Below are 18,908 nucleotides of genomic sequence, written 5' to 3'. Positions count from 1 at the left end.
TCCAAAATGCACCTTGCTGCTCTACATGTTTGTCTGATGTGTTTTCCAGCAGAATAGGTTGTTCATGGATGAAAATGTTTGAAGTGTTTTAGTTAAAATATGAACTCTTTATTTTCCAGGTCTGGATTAGCCCTTATTAGCTGCAGCTGTTGACAGCTTTATGGGTTTTCCTTTGCTTTACAAAGTCACTTTGTTCCCCATTGAAATCAAGGGGAGTTTTGCCTTCAATTTCATCATAAGCAGGATCAAGCACACTCAACTGAATGGCATTTTTCTATTTGTCTGTAGGTAATGTGGTAATAACAGGAGCTCTGTAGCCAATTAATTTTAAAATGTCAGGAAATATTCTAGGCCACATTGAAAGAGAGAYAATGGAACTGAGGGCATATTCTGAAGGTGGCGTCTGGTTGAAAGACTGGTTTCTTGCAATGATTTGTTCTTAGATCAAAGGATTGGTTGATATAGGCATTAATACCTGACAGACTGCTAACGGTACCCACCTGCCTCACTGCCTGAGGAGGCTGAGAGACTGACACTTCAAAACACACTCTTAAAGAAATRCAGATGAAGGTAAAGAGGCATGACATAGTCTAGCAGCAGTGAATGAAACAGGACATTTTTAATGTTCTCTTTGCTGTGGAGTAAGGGTCAGCCTCTGAACAGCTGGAAAGAACCATGAGTGAAAAGAGCTTCCTTTCAACCCTCCTGGGTTTTTAATGTTTGTTGACCCTGCGAGTTAATCAGGTACCTTTCTTATAGCTGGTACAGCAAGTGGTCCTGTGTGCCCTGTCCTTTCCTGCCTACAAGCGTGGGGAGGGTGGTATTCACAAGTGAGAAAGAGGAGATAGGCCTTGAGAATAAAAAGGAATGGGTGCATGGTCACCAAGAATATGGCTATGGCATGGGCTGTGATGTGAGAGACATGGCACAGAAGAAGAGGGCCCTTGCCAAAAGTTTGGAATAGAGGGAGGAAGGAGCGAAAGTGCACACAGCTCTTTCAGGGATGGCAGTCAGAGAGTCAACTGAATTTTTACAGGCTGTGGTGAGGAATGTCTTGTGGTGTGTGCATGGCTCCACTTGTGCTGCACACAAGTGTCTAGGCAAAGAGGGAAGTGTGGGTGGTGGGAATGCTGCAAGCAGAGATCTGCAGGATAAATCCTTTGATACATATGCACATGATCCTTTCGTTTGCAAAGATTTATATTTGTGTCTGAAGGGAGGTTAATATTAAAACCTCTCTTTTGATATCTGTGCTCAGTTGCTTTCTGTTGCCTTTTTTGTATGTGTATGTTTTATACATAATAAGCTATGCCTGACACCTGTGTAATACATTAAACAAGTCTTTTCTTCCTGTGTCTGGTAGCAATATACGCTACAGACATCACACAAGGCTTGTTTTCTAGCGAAACAGTTGTCTTAGTGGAAGGTATAATACAGTCTTYAWAGTAGAGAATGYAGGATTTTTRTAACTCTCAYGTAGCATAAGAAWTTWARRRKWMMWTYYKSMAAAAAAAGACTCCTCCAGTCACTGAACTTTGGGGGAGAGTAATGGGAAATGTCAGACTGCTTCTGAGCAGTGACTGAGAAATTACTACACCTGACAGTTCTGGGAAACAGTGTACATTACTGGATAYCTTTCTGCAACTCATATTTACTGTACATCATTTTATTGTTAGTCTTTTAAATYGTGCAGAATGTCTTCACAGCTTTTCCTGTAAACCTCTGCTATATTTACCGGTATTACATTTGCTAAAAGATCTGTRCATAGAGTGCATACACTATACTAAGTATTTTATTTTCTGTGCTCTGACTTTCTCTCGATGTACCCTTGGCAATTTTATAGTTGTCTAGAAAATCAGACTATTCCTAGATAATCAGATAGTAGTTTAGTATGGGTTTTTTTTTTTAATTTCTCTTCTAATTCTATTTTGCATCCATTAATGTACTGAGGATACACATTTTCTGCTGCCCTCAGGAGTGCTTTGCCCACTTACCTTTGTATAATACACAATTTTACAGCTTGAGAGGTCTGATTCCTTCCTACCTAAGCCAATATACCTGACCTAGGATTCCAACAGCCATTGACTCCTTAAAAATGGATAAAGAGAGGCGGAGCTGAATTCTGTCTGGGAACACCTTACCTGGGTCTCAGTCATTTTCATGACGAGCCTGTCTCACCCCTCTGAGTACTCAGGGAGTCTTGCATTTCTAAATTGGGTGGCCTGAGTACTCAGAACTTGAGTGGAATGGATCTAGGCCTCTGTAGACATTGATCTTTTTCATGAACCAAGTACTTGAAGAACCGAAGCCACTGGTTGCAAAAATCCATCAGGTAACAGCTGCCTCTTACGATGTGCTCTGCAGAGCTCAAAACGGGACATCCAGTATGGTCTGRGCTTCTCAGCAGAATATCAATGGATCACCACACAGAAGAGCAACAGTGTTCTTAGCCTGTAGCAGAGCAGAGCATTCCTGTTCTTAACYTCCTTCCTGAAAGCCCCTTGGAGTAAGCAGCATTCCTGGGAGGCCAGCAGAGTCCAGCCTTGCAGTGGGCGTCATAAATGTGGTGATGATTCTTAAACAGACCACTGTGGGGCATACAGGCTTTTCTAGACARTCCTCTTTTTAGAGGGATGCTTTTTTACTTTAGAACGTGGATTAAACCAGTATTAGTRCCTGGTATACTGTATGTTTGGTTTTCTTCCTGCCATGATTGTTGTCCATAAATTTTGTCCTTGGCTTTAAAAAGATGAAGAATTGAGGTTTTTTAGTCTTTGGCATCACAGTCGCTGGGACTTGTGTGTCTGTGAATCTGGTGTAGTCCACTCTGGCCTTCACAGACATGAGGAGGCTTGTTAAGAGGGGGTGAGTTGTGCTATGTAGAAATACTTCATCTTGCACCTGTTGAGAGGATGTCACTGTCCTTCCTCTGTGTGGTACTGGTGCAGCACTTCCTTGCTGGTGTTTAAAACCAACCAAGTAAAAAATATAAATTTCCTATTATGTGCATCATGAAGCATGAACAARGGTGAGCATTGTGGACTTTGGAGTATTTGATAGTAGCATATGAGCAGGTTCTAAGCTTATTTCTTATATTTTGTAGTGTGGAAAGAACAGAGTGAACTTAAATAATGTTATCTTGGTTGAAGATATGATGATGTTGACTCCTTTATTATTTCGTTGCAATTATCATTTTGAGATTCTATATACAGGCCATATTGCATATTTACCTGTTTGTGYGTACCTGAATATGTCCTTTAATAATACTGGCGGTGTTTTCAGATCTTTTTTCTGTAACAGGTAAGTCTGATGGCTGTTCCTTATTCCCTGCTGTGCCAAACTGCTGAGACAAGACTGTTTTTGCTGCTACCGATTTAACAGAAAATAAGAAATTAATTTTGTACTTAGTTGCATTCCACTGCAGAAACTTCCTAATGCTTTATGTAGTGAATGGTGAATGGATTATCACTGACTCAATGAAAATGTCTTGAATGTAAGATTATTAATTGCTCTTAGCTAGACTTAAAGTGTAGAAATTTGGAGTATGCTCATGTAAAACTGGTAAAATGTCTTTTTTTAGTGTTGTTTTTCAGATACTTGTTTGGTTCATATACTTAGAGGAGTACAAACCTTAATGTGATGTGTGTGTCTTTTAGCACACTCTCTTGGGTTCATCAGACAATAGTCTTTTGTAGTACTTTCAGACAGGGAAGAAAAAAGCATTATTCATTTTCTTCCTTTTTCTGAACCCCAATAATTTCCCTCCAATCATTGCCCCATATTCCAGCTTTTTTCTTCTTGTCCCCAGGAGATTGTTTAAGTGCTTTCAGAGAGTATGGACTGCTCTTAATTGTGCTTTTGCAACCTTGCTGGGTTGACTCTGAGGCCAGCTCTTTCATTTTGATTCTAATTTGTGCACTGATTTGCACATCACTGAAGTGAAGTTAAATGTAAGAGGATACTTTAACAGAGCAGTACAGCTGGACTGGAAATGCACAAAGGTCAGAAAATGAAAACATGAACTGCCTAATAACATCCATTTGCCCCGCTGCTGATGTATAATGGCTTTGATTTCCAATTAGTGTTCATTATTGGTGTAGATATATATATGTATTGTGGTATAGATGTGCAGCATTGAGACAAATGCTTTTAAAGTAGTTCTCTGGTGTTTCCATGGCATGCATTCCTCTGAAACATTTTCAGCTTTCCAAGAGCAACAGTTTGATCTTTGTGCTCTGTAATGTCACAGGGAAAAGGTTGTCAGTAGACCATGTAAGCCTGCAGCTCCCTTGGGCTATTAAATGATTTCTTTGGAGCACTAAGAAGCCACTCCTGTGCCTCTAAAATAAAGGGACCGATGATACAAAGTTCTCTGTGCTCTCCAAAGCCTTTGGCTTCATGGTATTCTCCAAACCCTAGCTTCATGACTTTTGTGTTGGGTTTTATCCTTACAGCAAGTCAGATACTGGATGGTATGGAGAACGCTTTGCATGGCATTTTTCGCTCTAAGCCCTTGTATACTGGATTTGGCTGTAAAGCTATGCTTTTAAAAGATTTTTTTTTCCTAAGTATTATACTAGTGATTCTCCCAAAATTCAAATGTCCAAAGGGATTTTTCTCACAGGATGATAGGTAAATATCTGAGRTAGGTGGCAGTAGGTTCATGGGAGAAGGTTATGATAGCAGAAGCCGTAGCCTTGATTACAGCTTACTTTTGGACTGTGTTCCTTCCTACCTCTGCATTGCCTTGCATTTTRTATAGTCAATTGTATTGTGCCTGCAGTGATGGGAAATGCAAATGTTCTCTTGGTTGAGTTGCTGTGCAGGTACCATGTGCACAGTGGGCTCTGTCCCCAGGCAGAAAGGAGGAAATCAGAGTATTTAAATTACCTTTTCCTGCTCCAGAGTTTGACAGAGGGATAGTTTAGCTTCTCTGAAAGTGGCGGAGTGATGGCAACTAAGGGGCCCTCAGGGCTATGGATSGGGAGAGCAGATGGGGAAACGATGCCTCCATAGCAAGCCTGCGGTGGAAGTGGAGATGAGAAGGTTGCTGGAAAGAGCAARAAGCAGATCCTGCAATAAGCATTCAGGGCTATGGAAAGTGAGAATTTGCTCTGAGGAAAGACTTCACTTTGCTGGTTTGAGAACAAGGCTGGAGGGGAAACTCCTGCCCTGTAGGGAGCAGCAGCTAGATTCATTATCATATATTTTTGCTTTCACACAGTTCTTTTACTCTTCCATGCAAGAGATGAGTTTGCTGTCCTTCAGAACTTATGCAATTATAATTTAAGCTCTAATAAAACAGTTTTACATACTGAAAGCCCTTTTGGTAGCCTCACCTTCAAGTTAAAGGTCTGTTTCAAAGCTCTTGCTTGTAGATTCCCATCACATCATCTTTCAATGACTTTAGGCAGTGTTGTTTTCCTACTCATCTTTCTGGCCCAGCCTCAGGATTTTGCCCTGGGTATTCACACCTGGACTATGACTAAGTTTTTTAAACTTTTTTTAGATTGTCTCTTATCCGGTCAATTAAAACTTTCATACGGACTGTTTCCACCTTACATTTCTGTTAGTACAATATCCTTGTTGATGCACATGATCTTATATTTTGGAAAGCTGGTCCAAATACTTCTGCTGTGATAATTTATCACTTTTACCAGACTGCCCTAATACTTTATTTTTAAATTTAATTTTTGAAAATTGTCTTAGCTCACTGTTGTCTTTGCAAAACATATAAGCCTTGAAAATGAAGGCTAAAAGCTTGTCAGGAGAGCCTTAATCTGTGGTGGAGCAACCAAGAGACTGGCTCCACACCTSATTTGCTTATGATATCAGACTTGACTAGTGCCATATTCAATTTTCAGATGGATAAATGTGCTGTGTCCCAAGCTTCCCATCACAGAAAGCAATCTCATTGCCTTTCTCAGTACTTGCCTTTGAAATTTGGGTTGTGATGATGCTTGCAGACATCTGAGTGAATACTTTGAGCCCACTGTCTTGGTGGCTAATATTSTCACCTTGTTCTCTTCTATTTCTTAATCTGTCAGGACTCCAGTGCTGGGCTGTGTTTCAATGGTATCCGTCCAAGTTTCTGGAAGACAGCTCTTAATTGTCTGACAGAGAGCAGAGCTGGATCCTTRCAGATGTTTAGCTAAGATCTCTCTCTTTTTGCTAAAGCATGATGGACTTTTCTAGCATGATATAAAGTAATCCCAAATAAATAAAAAAAAAAATCCCTAATATTAAGCTCTACAGACTTCCAGGGTAGCTTCCATGGCAGGTCTAAATCCTGTGGTGAAATTCAGCTAGCAATAATGGTGTGAATCGTCTCAGCCAGAATTCTTCTTGTCTCAGAGAAAAAGACAAGTACCATTGGTAGTAAAGTTTTTTCAGGTGATGAAGGAAAAGGCACTGGTGACAACAGCTCTCTGCTTTCTGAATGCCAAACAGCAATTGGGAAAGAAGTGTGAGTGAGAAGGGGAGAGAATGTGAGAAGAAAGGGTGATTTTTTTTTATTTCTTAGTATTTACTGATCACAGGTTTTCTATGTGTATATTTTTGAAGTAAATTTTCTTTACAATCAGATCTCATCTGTCATTTCCTTTAGGCTGCTCCTTCCTACTCTCCCTGTTAGGTAATTGGAATTTATTAGGCAGTTGGAATTTATTTGGGAGGAAAAAAATATCTTCAATTAAACTTCTGGTGTTTGCATTAGATGTACTAAGTGAGAYAAATAAGAGGCAAAGTGCTGCCCACAGGTAATTCTTCAAATATCTGATTTTGGGTAGGACTTTCATGTAACTGATAGCTCTTAAGAGACAAAACTTTCCAGAGCTCTTTGAAAATGAGTGGTGAGGGGAGTGAGTGGGAAAGTGAAGCCTTGGGGTCATTTTGTGCAGAGTCCCTGCGTGGAAACTCCCCTGGAAGGACTGACTGTAGAAGCAACTGTATTGTCACTCTTTTGAGGCAGGAATGAAGAGGTGCTTGTTTGTGTTGACAATCAACATTTGGCCTCTTTTTGTTCTTGCTTTATAATTTATACTCTATATTAGAAACGAGTGTTCAGTGTAGTGTGTGTAGTGTACACATCTCTACAAAAGGATTGAATAAATAATAATCTAACACCCCTAAAAACATAGAATTTTTGTTATATGTATCTGTGGTGAATCAGATTGCTTTCACAAGATACCAAGAGGATGTCTTTGCGGTTTTTTAAGTGTCTCACTGTAGCTGGGACTCTTATCACCRTGGCTTGGGGGCTTTAGATAGATACATGGAAAACATGAAAAGCTGGTCATAAAATCTGGAATAACTATTTTACCTCATTTAACTATTTTACCTCTTTTCAACTTACTCATACAGCCGTGCTTGTATTTTGATGTCATTACTTAAACCAGATAATTATGTGTGACTATTGTTTCATTCATTTGGGTTTTTTTTTTTTCCAGTTAAAGGATTTTCTCAAAATACAAGAGACTTGGATTTGTGGAGAATTTGGCCTTCTGGGTTGCTTTAAAATTATGCCCTYTGTTCCACAACATACAGGAAAACAGGAACTTAGAGAATTAAAACATACTGATAAATTTATCATTTTCATTAAAACTGCTTAAAGTCATGCTGAAGCTGAAAAAATGCATGTTTAAGTCTAATTTAATTTTAAGGTATGCAGTTAATTAATAGTCTACGTCCATTAACATTAAAAACTGAAAGTATCTGCAGGACCACTACTCCCTGGAGTAATTTGTCACCAGAAATAAAATGTCTGCCTTTGAACTGAAGTAGCTTTTGGGTAGTGCTGGGAGCAAAGGAACCAATGTTAATGATAGAGACTAATCCAAAAGAGTGAACTTCCAAGTTTGTTACATTGATATCTCACAATTATAAAACCAATTCTAGTTATGTAAGATACTGTTGTGACAGCAAATGCCTTCTTTGCTAAGTGACAGAAACTAACATCAATTTTAAAATACTGACTAGAGCGTGATAAGTTTGTGTGCCCGCTTGTGCGTCCCAAATTAGAAAATGTTCACAGCATCTTTCTTGATAAAAAAAGCATTTTCTGTTTACATGGGATTTTGGTCTTTATACTGTGAACTCTCTTTCCAAACAYTGAATACATGTTAGAAAAGAAACAGCAAAGATGTGATGAGATGCACAGCAAATGCAGAACCATGTACTTCTTTTCCCCACTTCCTTGTTTCCTTCCTCCTTCTATTCCTCTACCTCTAGTAAAGGAAAAAATACCTTTTGCATTATTGGCTTCAGTCTTGCAGCACTTACTATAAGGTGTGGCATTCTCACTAGAGCTATTTTTGCTTATAAACCCTGTTTAATGCAGTAAGTGAGGATTTGGGTCAGCGGATTGCAATCATTGTCGGGCAGTGTTTGCTAAGCATATTCTAGGGGTGCAAACATGCCAGCTGAATTTTTTTGTTCACTGTACAGTTTTTGTGCATCAGAATCCCATGATACAATGATGGGTCTCTTCATTATTCCCCCCAAAAGACTATTACTAAAGAAAATATTTGAGGTTTTTTTTTCAGGACTTACTGTTCTTCTGTGCTGCCATAGCCTTAATAAAGCCAGTGTTAAATAACTGCTTGGCTGGACAGAGGAGCTATGATTTTTAGACACTTAATTTGTTTGAGTTCAAAAGGATGATTTGACTTCTGATCATGTGAATAGCATTTTATAGCATACTGGAAAGCTGTCTGGTTTTGTATCTAAAAGACTTGACAGCATGGTTGGCAACAGACGGATAATGGAAGGCTGATGAATAATGAAAAGCTGAGTGATTGAAAGCAGAGCTGCAGGGAGAGAAGAGGGAAAGCTTGGAAGAAAAATGGGAAAAACAAGCATTACAGAAGTAAGGAATAACCAGTATTTTGATCAGTATCAGAGAATGTCTTCAAAKCAGAATTTAACCCAGTCATAACTTAAGCGTTCTCCATCTGCCAGCTCACAAAAGCTCTTAACTCGTGCACCAAGACGCATTTTGTACAAGGCACTCATTTTGCCTTGAGGAAGCGTAGGTTGAAATTAAAATATTTTTCAACTGCTAGGATGATGACTACTCTGCAGTAACCTTCTCAATTCCCATTAAATGTCTGATGCATTCACAAATTCCTACCTGAGCAGGAGTGCTTAGTGTCTCACAACCTGCTGCAAAAACCAGATCAGAGCTATTTCACCATAGCATTGGTAGCTATCAGATGTACAGAGGGACATTGCAACACTTAGTTTGTATTTATGCTTTTGTGAAGACATCTCTATTTCTGTATTTTTAACTCCGTTTGCATGGTGCTCACTCTTCAGATACCCAGCAGGGAGGAAGAGCTCTTACTACTAAACTGGTCTCTCCAGATAGAATATGGTCTCTAGGGTGACTGTGCCTTAAGGATTCCTCTGCAARTGTTACAAGAATTTCCGGGGCTAGCACTTAACTCCAGGTTTCAAAAGTGCAAAGATGGTCTTGTGATGTTAAAGGAGGGTGGCTCTCTGGCATTTTGATGTGTGATGTTTGTGTCTGAGTGTGTGCGTTAACATGGAGGAAGCCAACTCCTACTAATTTCCGCACATGGCCAGCTGTGGCTGATCTTGGTGGTGCAAAGCTTGCTCATGGCAAAAGTTACAGAATAGGAGCTGAGTTAGCACTGTTTCTGCTGCCCCTTTTTGTGTCTCTTTTTCGCAATGACAAATGGAGAAAGATCTGCTACTTTCTTGTTATAGCTTACTGCTTTTCCTGAGCTCTGATATCACTGCAAAATGAATAATGCTGTAAATACTATCCTTTCTTTGTTTCTTCATAGAATCTGTACCAAAACAGGTTCCTGGGCCTGGCAGCCATGGCATCTCCGTCTAGGAACTCACAAAATCGGCGCCGGTGCAAAGAGCCTCTCAGATACAGCTATAACCCTGATCAGTTCCATAACGTGGACATCAGGAACAATTCCCATGAGACGGTCACCATTCCTAGGTCTACCAGTGACACAGACCTTGTCACTTCAGACAGCCGGTCCACCCTGATGGTCAGCAGCTCCTACTACTCCATCGGGCATTCGCAGGACCTAGTGATATACTGGGATATAAAAGAGGAAGTGGATGCAGGGGACTGGATTGGCATGTATCTCATAGGTAAGTCTCTGAAATGTAGTCTTAACATGGGTTTATATATTACAAGAATTTTTTCTGCTCCTGAGTTGCTAGTTGCAGTTCTTGTGCTCACTTTTTCTTCAGCAAAGATACCAGAAGGTTTTATGTTGATGATTTCTTGACATTTCAAGATAAATTCATTTTAAAGTCATTTGGATGTTGGGAAAATACCTCCTATATCAAGACAGTATAATATTTTCAGGGTTTCCTCTTGAGAGTCCTTGAGTAATCTGTGACAGATGAGAGGTTTTACAAGTCAAGAATATGAGTCATTTAAAAACCTTGTGAGATTGCCTTTTTCTCTATAGCCACATGATATTTTTATATGAGCAATAATTATAGACTGAGACAGTCTGGACTTATCCCAGAAAGTTTTGCTTTTTTTTTCCTTTTATTGTGTATTGGAAGTGATATTGAGCCATGTATATTAGCATATTTTTGGCAACTCCATCTAGTAAACCCAGCCCCACATAAGAGYACTAAGAAATGGTTTCAAGCCTCTTTTATCTGATTATTTCACTTCTTTTTTTAACCTGGTTTGGTTCCTATGGAAATAGTCCTGCTGCCAAGACTGGAGTTTTTGTTAACTCTTTGCTCTCTGGTAAATCTTGAACATGGTGAATCAGTTTCAGATAYATTTCTCTGGATATTAGGGGTCTTACAAAGTTCTTAAATATTTCTTGAAAACCTGTGACTTTGTAAAGAAATTGTGCCCCACAAAGGGAAATATTGGTAAATCACTTCCCTTCTCTATTTGGAAGGTATGCCTAGCACTAAGCAGATGTTTTYGCTCTATTAACACTGTTTCATCTTGCCCTGATGGTGAACCAAAACCAGACAAAGGATTTGATGTTGTGATATGGGCTTTTGGAGCAGGCTGTTATTTAAGTGCTTTAGTAGGTGAAACCAAGTGGCTTGGAATCACATACCGAAAAAAAAAATAGGAACACAGGTGTTGGTGACATAGGGATATTTGAGAAAGTGCTGGATAGTAGGTCTGAGCATGTAGAAAAACTATGCTGGCMAGGTATTAGGAATTGAAAAATAAGTTCAGGATATTGAAGAGATTGTATAAAGGGCTACACAAGGGTGGCTATTTAGGACCTAGAGGGAAAGGAGTAGAGGCTACAGTAAGCCAAGCTACAGTACTTGTTCCTGTGAGTAACCTCATAAAATGTCTTGCTTTGAAAATAAAACTTCTGAATATAGGCGTCTGAAATTTTAGTCTTTGAAAATAAAACTTCTGAATATAGGCTTCTGAAATTTTAATCTTTTAGGAAATAAACAGAGACTGGATTTAAAAGAGTTGCCTTGAAATCAGTCTGGTTTGTTGGCCTTTACAGAAAATTACTTGTGTTTACAGTTAAGTTTGAAGTGGAGTTTTTTTACTGGAATAGATGAGAAGACACAGCAGCCCCCCATACTGGGCACTAAGAAATACTGTAAGCCTATTCTGCAGCAGTGCAGGCAACTCATGAATTGTTGCCTCAGCAGATAGAGGCAGAGCTTTCCTTCTGGTAGACCAAAGTCAACAGAAAGTGCATAGGGCTGATTCACGCTGACTGAACTTGTTCAGCCAGGTTTCACCGCTCAGACATTGCATCCAGGGCTATGAAGACATGCTAATTTTTTTTTTTTTTATCAGCAGCATGATTACATAGAGATTTAACCGGGCAAAATAAGAACACACCGTGGTTCTCCTGCTTAATTTACCATATCAAACAGATACATTGCCCCAGACACCCGAGTAGATTACAKGTGCAAGTGTATGCTTGCCCCTGCTGACTGAATGCCTGTTGTTTATGACAATAATCAATGGCTTGTTCCAAGGAGCGCTGCTACCAGATGAAAAATGAGTAGTGTGTCCAGTCCCCAGTAAACCAATGGCTGACCCTTGATGTCTTTGAAGGYTTTTTGTCATCAGCTTCTCAGGTTTCCACTCTAAATAACTGAGGAAATAGCAGAYAGCAGCATCCCTCATTCCCTTTTTACTTTCCCCTTCCCCTCTCCTACTCCTGCCCCCCCTGCAAATCTCATGTAAGATGTGCTTTGGTTTTAGTTCCCTTTAAAGAACATGGAAGACTGTGAAGATCACTTGGGTTTTAGTGTTAGTTTGACATGGAAAACACTCMGAATCTACGAAGGTAACTGGTGCTGTGGCTGTATCCATGTTTATGAAGTAGGATGAACCAGTAGTACTGGGTCTGTAGAAGCAAACATCTGATGAAAGCGGTTTTCAGAGGCTTGAGGCACTTGACATAGAAYAGTTWCAGTCTGGCAAACTGAATGCCCTTRAGTTGCTATAGTACATCTTTCAGTTTAGTTTCTTCAGGACAGAATCGAGTTCATGTGGCTATATGACAGCATGGTCTCATGGTGACAAAGTAGGGACAGTTGGAAGGGTCAGTAAAAAGTACCCTTCTGACCTGAAATAAAACACTTGTGCCTTCTGTTTGTGACCAGTCCATAGGGATGGGAGATCCAGGCATCCCTAATGGCTTAGATTTGTTTCTGCATTTGCACAGGTTTTATGACTCCTGTTCAGAGAGGGAATATTCCTGGCCTTGTGGGTATGACCTTCACAATGTAAACTGATCTATAACTATGTTTTGAGTTACCAGCCAGACTGGAACAAGAGAACCAAAGAAACTGAGCTTTTTTTTCAGTTTGCTCAGGAGAGGATTAGTGTTGAAGCCTGTTRTTATCACTTGAATGGCATCTCTGTTAACTATTGTGATGCTGCTGGTCACCCTAGTGTTTGTCTTAATCCAGTTTATGGATATAGCCCAGTCCTTTCTGTGATTGTTTGGGTTGGTGAAWTTGGAGCTGAAAGGTTTGAATGTAGTGTTGTATAGTATTGTGGAGAGTCATGAGAACATGGGAAATTATTTAGATCCTTAGGGTATCTGCAGTGTGTTGTGAATTTTCTTTAAGCTTTGGTGTTGGGAGTGTTGGAGTTGGTATTTGTTATTTGTCTGGTGGGAGTATCCCAGGAAGGGACTATACAGAAGCAGAACATTGTAGGAGCTTAATCATTGCCACTGTAGTATTCTAGGAAATATCTTCAAACAATTCTATATGAGGTTTGGTTTTTGAAATGCGTAAAATTTACTCTGTTTTCATCACCTCTACTATCACTAAAAATGTGATTATACCAAACCTGCCGACTTCAGAATAATTCCAAGTATTCCAAGTTTGGAGAAGTAGAGATGATATAAAATGTTTCAAAAAAGAAAAAAAAGAGCAAAAATTATGTAGCTCATATGTTTCATACTGTGGGATGTTTTGGGGTACTATTCTAAAGTTAAAGTAGCCTAAAAAGAGGAATTGAGGGAGTCCTCTGTGGGTGGAAATTTTGTCCGCTTGCTCCTCATGTGAAGAGCCACAGGTCCTTTTATCACAATATACCTGGTTTTCTCCCCTTCAGTCCATTTTTGCATTCCTTAAGGTAGCCAGCTGGGAAACAAAGGAGTCTTTGCAGAAGCAGGTGAGAGCTAGATTTAGCACTGATAAGTAACAATTGCTCATGGTCTCAGGAAATGGACTAGGCAGCCAGTCAGTCTCATAAAATAGTGTAAAAATGGTGATCATGTGTCTCATGGGAAAAAAAAAAAAACAGTATTACCCTGAAGCTTCCTGAAAACATCCATGCACATATACATGATTTTGATGAAGGGCCACAGAAAAACTCTTTAGTTGAAGGGAGAATAGTAAATGTTGACTCTCTTAAAATATAGATGTTATTACTTCAGTGCATTTTAAGATTAGCTTTGGAAAGATGACAAAAAAAATTGGGAAAACAAGCATTTCTGAGTGTTTAAGACATACTGTGCCTTCCRGAATAGGAATTACATTTCATTCCTGCTAAGCCTGAACTCTAGAGATGTTCTAATTTCCCCTCATATATATTGTCAGCTCTGAGCAATGCAGAGGAACCTTTCTCTTCTCTAACAACTCATCTGAAATGTGCATTTATCTTCCCTCAAGAGAACTATAGTCTTATGAACATTCAGCAGTTTTTCAGAAACAGATCCACAATCAAAAACATGTGTAAAAACTCAAAAAGTTCTCTAAGAAATTTGAACATAACAAAGCTCTATTGCTATTTTAAAGTGTCTGGCATGTTAAGTTTTTTTTGCAGAAAAGGTATTTGTAAAGAAAAGGCCCACTGGGGAAAAAAAAGAAATTTAAACGAAGTTATGAATAATGAAGAGAGGATATCTTTTTTTAAGTAAGGACTCTCATTTAGTGGCTACTGTGAGGCAGCTGTAGTTGTTTATCTCACTGCTCTCTCTTTCTCTCTTATTTCATTTGCTATTGCTGTTTTCTGTAGTATGAAGCTCCTTTAGATAAATTAATRTGAACTGCTGGCAGCTGCCTGTAGATAAAGAGCTATCTTATAATTACTGCAGTGGCATTTAGCTGCTACAAGATTTCACTTCTGTCATCACCTCCATATCTGATGTAAAGGAGCTAATGGGAAATGTTTAAAGCAGACTTTTGAAAACATCATTTGCTCCGATGTCTGTGCACACTAATGTTAGGGGCTTATCAGGGCTAACATACTTTTTTTAACCCAGRTGAAGTAGGCTTGCTTTCTTTCAACATTTCCTTATATGAAAGCAAAACATTATTAAAGGCTATGTATTAAAAATTTCCTCATACACRAATCTTGTAGGGTCCAATTTCTTGTCCATATTGGGCTTTTTTGAGAGTAATTTCTCTCAAATTTATATAAGTAGAAATGTCTTCACCTGATTAGTGACTGGAGTTTAGCTTTAAAACTTTTTTCCTCCTGTTTCATCCTGTGGTATTATTTCTCCCCCAAAAAGGCAGTTCACCACAACCTGAAAAATCTTATAGCTATTGGTTAGTAGACATTTAAACATTTGTTTAAACACTCTTCAGCATGATTTTAGACTTAGATGGCCTGTGTTGCTGTATTGACGAGTGGAAAAATGTACATTTTTCCTGCTGTCAGATTTGGACCAGAACTTGTTTGTGCAGTTATTTTACCAAATATCCAATACTTGCAAGAAGAAAGTGTTAATGTTGCCAGCAGAGATGTAAAGTGTTAGAAACAGCAATGTCCATATAAGGCTGCAAGTTGTGGATGTCTTTGTTATGGGTCTAATCCCCGATTTAGGTACTCTCTGTCTATGTTTGGATGATTGCTCTACCTCTGCTTCAGTTACAGCCATCCATAAAACAAAACTCTTCACAATGTGACTGCTTAGAGTGAATTTTGTTTATMTTTGAATTTGTTTTGTCCTGGGCTTAYCCATATTTCTKTTAAGACCTTTGGAAGACAATCCTWCTGTGGTCCTAGGGCTCCTCCTCARTAGGTCCTCTTGTGGTTGAGTCTCTCCAGGCTGGGGATGGCAACCATGGCTGGCTGTGATCGCCTCAGCAAGTTAAAGTTTGTTGGACACATGCAATTCTACTCCCTCTGTAAAACATCAACGAGGTGCTCAGTGGCCAGGCAGCTTTCAYTAGGCACACCATTATTTATTTCAGGAACAAAAAGTGTCAGAGGAGCAAGTATCACAGGCCTTGGCAGATGTATTAGTGCAGCGATATCAGTTCCTTGTTCCAACCTGGCTCGCCTTCAGCTGTCTTCTCTTCGCTCCAGTGACAGTAACTTACCAGGCTGAGTCACCTTTTGCCTTTCCCAGCTCTGTATCCAGTGCACCACTTCAGCCAGACAAAACCTGGATATGCCGTTTCCAGAAGCACCAAGTGTGATGTGAACACAGTTGTAGTTTTCATCTGATTCATCCCTTCACAAGCAGATACAGTCAATACTTAAATGTAAGGGTTTCTGAATATACCCAACAGGTATGGCTTCTGACACATCCTCCCTTTCAGTGCTTCCAAGGTTCAGCTCWATCATTTGTGTTAATGTGGTTAATAGCAATGCACCAAAAAACTTGTGCAGAGTGGTTAGCGTAGTGCTGGTGTGCTTTATGGTCTTTTAGGGAACAATGGTAAAGAAGCTTGCAGRCTGCCRGTTCTTTTCCTTAAATGTATTCAGYATGTGRTAGWGGTGTTTACTGTATGCCAAAAGATTCCCATTTTCATGTATTACTTCTCCATTAAATAACAGATAKTATGAACATCGTTCTAGGTGAATGGGTAGAAAAGAGTTTCCCACTTCAACTATTCCTGCTGAGTGTCAGGAGGGGGAAACAATGCAGACAGGGAGTACTGCAGTGCCGTACCTTCTCAGTGATTTCTAGGGTCCTTATGGCCGTGGGTAAAACTGCCTCTATGCTGTGCAAGGATGGCCCATATAACTGTATAGCTGAGACTTACAATGGAGTCAGTYGTGATCATCTACTAAAATATTTCTGAAGAAATCAGTGGGGGATATTGATGCACCAAAACCCCAGGTTTTGGCCTCAGTTCTTCAGAAGGAGCATATTCCATGCAGCACATTCACACCATTCACTAGACAGAATCAATCATGGTGCAAACAGTGGACAGAACAGACATAAAATTCTTGGCAGGATAAGGCTTGTAGCAGAAAGATTTGTTTTGGAGAGGTTGTCAAGCCAGCCATGTTGGTTTTGAAGGTTCAGCATATGTTTTTCTTCYCTTAATTTTCTGATTTAGAACTAAATCCTTCCCAGTCCTTAGTGTTTATAACACTTACATTGCACTTTTCATAACACTGGAATATGCCCRTGCTGCATTCCACAACTACTGTAATGACTGTGTATGCATTTAGCTTTTGTAATCTTTCTCATCCATTGTTCTCCTCAGCCCTAAAGGCATTTTTTTCTTCACTAGAAATCTTCCACTTTGTAATAAGTTTATAACTGAATACCATTTTTTAGATAAAATCAATCCAGATTCTCAAGAGATTCTTTGCACTGTGRTGCTTCAGTGTACACGTCTGAGTTGTGTTTGGTTTGTTTGGGTTTTTTTACTTCTGTATCAGATCACAAGCTGCTATCTAATTTGCTGTCTGCTGTTACGTCTTTCAATATTTTTGTAAAACCCATTTTTCAAATACTGCAAATTATTCCCCCCCTCCCCCCATTTAATGACCATTGTTAACCTGGAAAAATGTCATCCTTATTCACATTTCAGATCTTCTGATGTCCCTTCATATCCTGTCTTCATACTGCCATGGGCCTGCAGCATCTCTTATTTTTAAATTTTCTWGCAAATTTCATGGGTGTACTGCTTTGTCCTAATCCTCAGTTTCCAAATTGCATGGCGGTCAGTGGGGATGCTTCCACTGACTGGGAGAGCATTGAAATTGTTTTTATATTAGAAACAAGCAAACAAAATTCTTCCATGCTGTACCTTACTACACATTACATATCTTCACTTTTTCAGTATGCACYGGGGTAGCCAGGATCATTCTTGTTTGGATTCCTCCCTCTCTCCCATCTTCAGTTCTRTGTGCGAACTGGATGTCATTTCTTGTGAATGAGTTCATGCAAAGCATAGCTGAAGTAGAGCTGGTGCTGCACTGAGACCCAGATGTGGTCCACCTGCTGCAGTGGAAAGAATAAACCTGGAAGTGCAAGAACTTTAAAGCAGAAGCCTGTAGCTGGGATGGCCATGGCTAAAGTAGCACTGACAGCTGTGTGGTACTATCAGTCACACTTCTAAGGATGTGCAGAGCCAAATGACACAGTAATGCTGGACAGATGCCCATCCCATTGCAACCTAACATCTGCTGTGGGTATTTAAGCCTCTGCAAGTTGTTATTGCTGAGCGTTCACTCCTTGCCTCCTCATTCTTTCTTCCTTYTCAGCAGAAGATTTGTGGTTACAGGAGAGAAATAGATGAATGATGAGTGGTTCTGGAGCACAGCTCCCAAACGCCTGAAGGAACCATGGAAAAATAGAGCCCATTGCCATCAGCTCTGCTTTCAGCCAGAGGTTCCACTGTTGCAGGGAAGGAGAGTGAAGACCCTTGAGTAACAGAGCTCAAACTCTCAGTGTGGTTAGCCCAGGTACAAGTGAGGAAGGACTGGATCCACAGTTCATCCAGAGCCTTCRGAAAACCCATAGGCATATCATTGCCAGGATTTAATAGGGTCTCTGTAACTGTCAGTCGTTTGTTTTTTTAATTGTTGTTGATGTCATGAAAGATGAGAATGTTGTCTCCCAGCCGTAATTTGGAGACTGCTGCAGTGGTAAAGGATGATAAGCAGCTCTGAAAGTAAGCTAGATACTCAAAGTGTTTTGCTGAAAGTTGAGACTCCTTGATTTTAGATTGGCTGTAGTGTCTGGGTTTAATGTGTGATTCTTTCTGCTTCAGGTTTTAAATCCACCATGCCTGCCTTTCTGTGTTCCTGGAGCAGTTTTGCTTAGGGCTGCCATCATCTGCCCTCGGTGAACAAGAATTGTTCCAACTTTGCCAACTCACTCCCTATTTTATTACAGGTTATCRCCCTACTTTCCTTTGGTCTTTCTCTTGACTTGTCTTCCTCATATTGCTCTTCTCCACTCATTGTTGACATTTCTCCCTCCCAATGTTTTTTTTCTTTAACTGGGAAAGGGGCTAATTTTTGTGGGATTAGAATGGAAGCGTTCATGTACTTTAAAAAAGCATATGCAAAACTCTTRGATCACGAATTGAACTTGCAGCACCAATGAAGGATTAGGCCCTTGTTTTCCAGAGCACTTCTCCCTAAGAAGTTATGGAAGGAGGGATGCTAACTGTAAATTGAAGCATATTCATTGYCTGCAGCAGAAATTGGCAAATGAATTAAGAGTGAAATTTCAATCCACATT

The 18,908-nt window shown here is 39.7% G+C and overlaps 1 protein-coding gene across 5 annotated transcripts in view; it reads left to right on the top strand.

The window, feature by feature from the left end:
• Nucleotides 1–18,908, top strand: part of HECW1 (HECT, C2 and WW domain containing E3 ubiquitin protein ligase 1) — a 250,690-nt gene that overhangs the window by 76,089 nt on the left and 155,693 nt on the right. For all 5 annotated transcript variants that reach the window (XM_057365334.1, XM_057365332.1, XM_057365336.1 and 2 more), the window contains one exon: nucleotides 9,810–10,134. In XM_057365334.1, coding sequence (XP_057221317.1) covers nucleotides 9,810–10,134 — 325 coding nt within the window. The remainder of the gene's footprint in view (nucleotides 1–9,809; nucleotides 10,135–18,908) is intronic.

The sequence above is a fragment of the Malurus melanocephalus genome, unplaced genomic scaffold (genome assembly GCF_030028575.1).
Source record: "Malurus melanocephalus ecotype Western Australia unplaced genomic scaffold, MMel_1.1 scaffold_51, whole genome shotgun sequence".
NCBI classification, from domain to species: Eukaryota; Metazoa; Chordata; class Aves; order Passeriformes; family Maluridae; genus Malurus; species Malurus melanocephalus.
Note: the sequence above shows the minus strand (reverse complement) of the source record. Positions and strands in the feature narration are given on the sequence as shown.